Source organism: Rosa chinensis, chromosome 2 (genome assembly GCF_002994745.2).
Source record: "Rosa chinensis cultivar Old Blush chromosome 2, RchiOBHm-V2, whole genome shotgun sequence".
NCBI classification, from domain to species: domain Eukaryota; kingdom Viridiplantae; phylum Streptophyta; class Magnoliopsida; order Rosales; family Rosaceae; genus Rosa; species Rosa chinensis.
The window spans coordinates 69858532-69865141 of NC_037089.1; the positions used below are offsets into that span (position 1 = coordinate 69858532).

General features: G+C 38.5%; 1 protein-coding gene across 2 annotated transcripts; it reads left to right on the plus strand.

Annotated features, from left to right (window-relative positions):
* Positions 1-2403: 2403 nt before the first annotated feature.
* On the plus strand, positions 2404-6267 carry LOC112187736 (reticulon-like protein B8). 2 transcript variants are annotated; one of them, XM_024326641.2, is made up of 6 exons: positions 2404-2560; positions 4003-4196; positions 4382-4562; positions 4736-4877; positions 5043-5112; positions 5882-6267. In XM_024326641.2, the coding sequence occupies exons 2-6, from the start codon at positions 4013-4015 to the stop codon at positions 6049-6051; spliced, it is 747 nt and encodes a 248-aa protein (XP_024182409.1). In that variant the 5' UTR covers positions 2404-2560; positions 4003-4012; the 3' UTR covers positions 6052-6267. The 2 variants fall into 2 exon arrangements, with proteins under 2 accessions (XP_024182409.1, XP_024182408.1); XM_024326640.2 differs by having other exon boundaries at positions 4008-4196.
* The last annotated feature ends 343 nt before the right edge of the window (positions 6268-6610 follow it).

Genomic DNA, 6610 nt, shown 5'->3' on the forward strand with positions numbered 1-6610 from the left:
TTCAGTCCCTGCTTTTCTAATTTAATCTGAAAAGTACCTGAGGTCACAATTTCGTGTCTAATAGGTCCTCGCCGTCTAAATGCTTCGTTAACTGGCTGACGTGGCCGATCGGTAGACGCCAACTCAGCGCCACGTAAGCATGGTGGGTGTTAAAATGTCGAAAATAACCCTACCCTCCCCTTTTAATTTTTTTAATTCTTTTCTTTTTTGTTCTTGCTGCAATCTCTTCTTCCTCTTGTTCCTTTACCCAAAAACGGGCCTCATCACCCTAGCTCTTCTTCTTCCTTTCATCAAATCCAACCTCCCAATCTCTTCTTCCTCTTATAACATTAATCTTTATCGCATAGTATAAAAAATACAGAGAAGAACGCGCGCGAAGAGAGAGAGAGAGGAAAATAGTTCAGTTCGTCCGATCTCTCCCGGCCAAATGCTGTCAGCGCTCCCGCCGCTGCTTTCCGACTCGGGAGAGGATGTTGTTCTGGGGTTGTAGTCCGGTTTCTAGGCAGAAGCGCGGTTCATGGCTGGAGAATGATGGGTCGTCCTCAGCGTAGGCAGATCGATTTCGATATGTCCTTCCTAGATCGTGAAGGGCAGGCGAGGTGCAGATCTCTGGAGCGTGGCTTGCCGGCGATGAAACCTGGCGTCACTGTTGCGATGGAGATCGGAGCAGTGGTTGAGAACTCGATCTCATGTCAGGGGTGAGCCCGGTGAGCACCTCGGTCTCTGATTGACCAACACTGTTGGGCTTCTCAAAGAATCGAGCTCTGGTTCAGATCTCGTGATCAGAGTTTGGCCACGGAGGCAGAGCTTTAATGACCATGACATCGGTCCGGTTCCATCCAAATGTAAGATGAACCAGACTACAGACCGACAGTGATGGTGAGTACGAGGCCAAAGGTGATGGCGATGGCGATGCATGTGGTTGCGATTTTGCTAAAGCAGGCTGAGGATTGGGATAGGTAACTCAATCTCAGTGCTTCAGATTGATTGTTTTCCGGTAATTTTGGGTTTCAAAGAAAGAATTGGGGTTAATTTGATGTGGAATTTAGTTTTTGATGAACTTGAAAATACCCATATGTTGGATATGTTGGTTTGATTGATTATGCAGGTGTAGTTCTTGGAATTTGTTGATAAATCGCAATGGAATTGTTGGTTGAGCTCGGTGGCGGTTCTGGTAGTTTTGGTGGTGGTGAAGGTAGGGATTTGGGGGATTAGAAATGACGAGTTGAGGGGCAATGGCTTGGAGAAGTGGGTCTGGGAATGGTTGTGGTGGAGGGTAAGGGTGGTCGGATTGGGTGTAGTGACAAATGGAGTAGGAGGTGGTGAGAAGGTGGATTTGGAGATGGTGACTGTGAAACTGCTCTCAGAGACTTTGTTCCTGTTCAAATTTTGGTGGTGCAGCAACAGAGGGAATTCGAGTTTGAGTTCTTTGAGTAAGAGAGGAGGGAGAGAGGTTGGTTGATTTAGTTTCAGACAAGGCGGCGAGGGGTTGAGGAAAGCGGCAAGGGGTTGGGCTCAGAGAGAGAGCTTGGTGGTGGTTATGGTGGTTTTTGGGTGTGAAGAAGAAGAAGGGTTATTTTGGACAATTTACAGGTTGCAAATGGCTTGGAGTGCCACATCAGCAACATAATGGTCTAACTTGACGGAATCTTAAAGGCGAGGACCTATTAGACACGAAATTGTGACTTCAGGGACTTTTCAGATTAAATTAGAAAAGCAGGGACTGAAACGAGGACGAATGCATACTTCAGGGACTAAATAGTATTTTGCCCCAATAAATATATATATATATATATATTTATGAATATCCATTGATGAATTTATTTAACAAAAATAAGTAGTGATATAAAGGAGGAGGGAACCCAAATCAAATCTCTTATGAAAACAACATTAGTTAAATGCGGAAATCGGAAAGAACATTTTTTTTTTTTTTTTTTTTTTGAGAATGGGAACTTTTATCGGAAAGAACATTTTAAAACATGAAACAAGTGAATTTTTGTTAATACTAATCCAATGAGATGAGGAAGGAGACACTACTCTTCTGTAATACTTGAAGTAAAATTGAATTCAGAAAAAAAAAAAAAAATCCTTTAATATGTATTATTATAATGGTGTACTTTTGTCTTTTCAGAGGTCAGCAGGGGTCTGACACGTTTTCCAAAACAATATAAAACAGGAGGCGGCTCCAGTTTTTTTCCCGAGGGGCAAGTTCACCGCCCTTTCAGTAAAGTACAGCAACCAATCAAATGATTAGAATAGTTACCATCTAGTGCAGTTTTACTGTTTATTGGTCAACAAAAACAAGTCTCCTACCAGTCAACATCCTAAATGGAGGCGTTTACGTTTGACTGTGCATGTTGTACTAAAATAATAATTCTTCGTAGAAAACGGGGGCAAATATTCAGTTTCTGCACGCAAATTTATGTCTAGTTGGAGTTCTTTACTTCCATATTCTCTGCCATCACACTTCATAATCTTCAAACAAAACCCATCATCCTCTGCTTCTTTGTTTTGCTCTGTTATCATCAACTCGGTGAACCCATCTTCCATTTCGGCTCTGGTTTGTGTTTCTTTAACATCTTATTACTGGTTTCTTCCGGGTTTGGATTGTGTAATTTGTTGTAGTTTCTTGTGGATTTTGTCAATTTTATGTTGTGAACTATGTATGGTCTTTGTTTTATCTGTTCCTGTATTGGTTTTGTAGGAGCAGTGGTTGGTTTTAGTTTGCTAGTGAGAAATTGATTTAACTGGGTCATTTGAATTGGGAAGTATTTTGGGTGATGTGAATTGGAGCCTTGGTTTTTAGTTTTCAAAATCATATCTTTTTGGATGCAAGATCATATCTTTATAGGATTCTGGTTTTTGTTTTCTCTTTTCCTGTAGTGGTTTTGTTAGAGCAGCAGTTGATTTTAGTTTTAAGTGTAATCGAATTTCTGGGTTGGGATATGTTTTCGAATTGGAACTTCTTTGCGTGATTGCCTTCAATCCTAACTTTCAAAATTGTATCTTTATAGTATGCAAGGTAGAGAATGGCTTTAATCATCATATTGGCGTTTTAGGACATATTCTATCCCTTTTCAAATTTCAGCTTCTTAACGAGTTAGTTTGATTCCCTAATGTAGCTTGAAATATCTTTCTGGAATTTTCTGCCTGCTTGGTTTGTGCTGCTTAGCCCTTTAGTGGCATAAAAGTGGGGATCACAGGTCAATGAGGTTTTGATTTCTTTGACTTAGCACTCTGATGTCCTCATAACTGCCTGATGCATACTATAGGACAGATGCCCAATGCACAAAGTTCTGTGTCCGTCATGGTAAATTAGTTAGACATATGGAGGTCATGAGTGAAAAAAATTGCTCTTCTATTGAAGCAGCAGTTACGTATCTTTTGTCGATTTGATTTCCCAGATCATGTGCTATATTACAGTGGATATTGTCTTCAACTGTTCTTGAAAAATTTCAAAGAAATTTTACTCAGCAAGCAAATAAGGATCTTGTAGTGAAGAGAATCTTGACTGCTATTTTTGGCTGTGTGATCTACCAAATTCGCTTTTTCGAGATACTTTCTAAATGCTCTTCATTTCGGGATCTACAGTTTTTGGTATTAGTGTAGATGGCTGAGAGTATCAAGCTAGCTTTCGATTAATCTTTTTCTGCCTCTTTTGATATTTACATAAAGGTGGAGGGATGCACATCCGCAATCCTTGTGTTTTTTTCGTCCTAAATACTTATCTAGTGGAACAGTCATATGGGTATTATTTTTCATTTATGTAAGGGTACATTGTTTTATGATAAGTGGCTTTGCTTACCTTTTCTTCTGTGCATTCATTATAAGTTATAATGCTTTTTAATCTTTTCCGTACTTCAGCTACTGGTAATATGTGCTTAAGTGAGGAGCACCCTGTAACACAGGAAAAAATTGTCTCTGACAGTTCTCTACATCCAAAAACTTTGAAATGAAAGCAGAGATAGTGTTACTTCTTGACAGGAATCTTTGTTTTTGAAGTGTAGGAACAATGCCTGAGAAAATAACTGCTGAGGATCTTTTGAACAACATTGTGGGCACAATAGCTGAAAGTAGTTCAAAACAGAAATCTGTGTCTTTTTTTGGCGACGACAAATCAGACTCTGTCGGTTCTCAGTTGAATCGGCTATTCGGACGCCAAAAACCTGTTCACCACCTTCTGGGTGGAGGAAAATGTAGGATCATTATGTTTCTTACATTCTTGTTTCTTCGTGGTCGTACAATAACAAATTTTGAAGTATATAGTCTTTAATAAAATGAAGAGAACAAAGAAAGAACATCAGAGAAGCCTTTTATGCAATTAAAAGTTGTTGCTTGTACTATAATAATCTTTTTTTTTTTTAATGTCTGAATTGTTTAGCTGCTGACGTGTTGTTGTGGAGGAACAAAAAGATATCAGCTAGTGTTTTAACTGGTGCAACTTTTGTTTGGGTGCTCTTTGAATGGCTGAATTATCATTTCTTGACTCTTGTGGGTTTTGCTTTGGTCCTTGGAATGCTTGCTCAATTTCTCTGGTCAAATTTTTCGGGATTGGTTAACAGGTGATTCCAAATGCTCAGTTTGAGCTTCTGCTTTCTTCTTCTTCTTCTCTCTCTCTCCCTCCCTCTCTCTTCTTTATTTTTTTTTTCTTTTTTTCTTTTCTGCTTTCTTCGGGGATCTTGTGTTATGTGGAGCTGAATAGTATGATCTCGGTCTTGCATTCTTCTGGTGGTAGGTCCTCATCAAAAATACCTCGCCTTGTTCTACCAGAGGACTTATTCGTCAACATTGCCATCTCAATTGGTGCTGAAATTAATAGAGGGCTGGAGTTTATTCAGGATGTTGCTTGTGGAGGAAATCTGAAGCAATTTCTTGTGGTATATTGAACTATTATTTTCTTCCTTTTATAGATATGTGCATGTTCTATATGTACAGATGTGTTCTAAGTTGAGGATTATCATGGAAGATTTGCATGTCGGTAGATTAGATATGAATGACTAATATCTCGAAGATTGTAATGAACTCTGGAGACATCTTCCCAGGTTGTAGCAAGCTTGTGGGCTGCTTCAGTGATAGGAAGCTGGTGCAACTTTCTGACAGTTCTGTACATTGGTGAGTTTCCAATCGCCCCATTACCAAGAATGCAACTTGGATAAACTTTAAAGTGGTGAAAGAATTTTTGATTCTGGACCAAGTTTGCAACATCTTTGTATTAGTATTTGCTTGGTAAAATTAGGTGTCTTCACCATTACAAGGATTGATGCATTACCTCACTATGGATTACTATTAGTGGCATCCTTAGTGACCATGGTTAAAAAGCTTATCACTTATCTGATATTTTCTTTGTATAATTGTCAATCTCCCTCCCTCACACACACACACACACACACACACACACACACACACACACACACACACACACACTATTGTGATGTGGCTTTATTAAAGCATGCAATTCTTCTTCTTGTTATTGAATGAAGATTAATGCCTATACTGCATTCTGTAAGTGTTGAATTAAAAAGAATAAAAAATAACAATTAAAACTTTGATTACTTTGTTGCATTTGAAATACATTTAGAACAACTGCTGTCTACTTGGGATCATAAAGCTGTAATCTCCTTTATGATTTCCTGCATTTGCTTTCGTCTCAACACAATGAATACAAGCTGTGCATTTTAGTCTCTTTTATTTAGGCCAACTGTAAAGTTCTATTACTTTTCTTGATATTGATTATTTTCTCTGCTTGAGCTAGGAATATTTGTGGGAGTTATCTAGAAGCTTTTATGTTTTATTAAGTCTTTAATTCTATGGTCTAGTTATATTTGTTGCACTACTATTGTTTAATGCAAGAGACTGATAGTGTTGATCATTTGGCAATTAGGTTTCATTGCTGCTCATACATTGCCAGTTTTGTATGAGAAATATGACGATCAGATCGACAGCTTTGTGTACTCAGTCTTTGGACAGCTTCAAAATCATTATCGCAAGCTGGATACTAGTGTCCTCAGCAGGATCCCTAAAGGAAATTTGAAGGCAAAGAAACATGATTAGATACATGTCTTACCCAGATATACTCTATGTTTGGGATTTAGCATGTAAGGGAGTAAAATATTAGATATTCTTGTTCATGTTACAGAATCATACTCTTCAAACTTCATGTAATTAAATCTCCTCTTGAACTTGTTACCTTCTTAAATCTTAGTATTCAGTTCAGGGATTTCGTTAACCAAACAAAATGTTGGTTGTGACATCAATTTCATTTTCATAGCTAGAAAGAATGAGGGCATCGGATTATGTTTGTTAAGAAGGAATATAATCTTCACATCTTTGGAGTAAAATAAGTTTGGGGTCAAATTTTGTGTTGTATGCTTCGGACCGATTGGAAGTCACGGCTGTATTTGAGGGAAGCTAAATGAGGCATCTGCCATGAGCTCCCCATATATATTTTAGGGGGTCCATTTTGCGGTCGGCTCCGTTATAAACTTCATCTAACTGAGCTGAGGTTTAAACTTTCAACTATATATCACTTGCCATTGGCCATATACCTAATTGGGTTGCAGCTAACTGCAAGTATATTTCCAAGGGATTGATTGCATGGTTCTCGATAAAG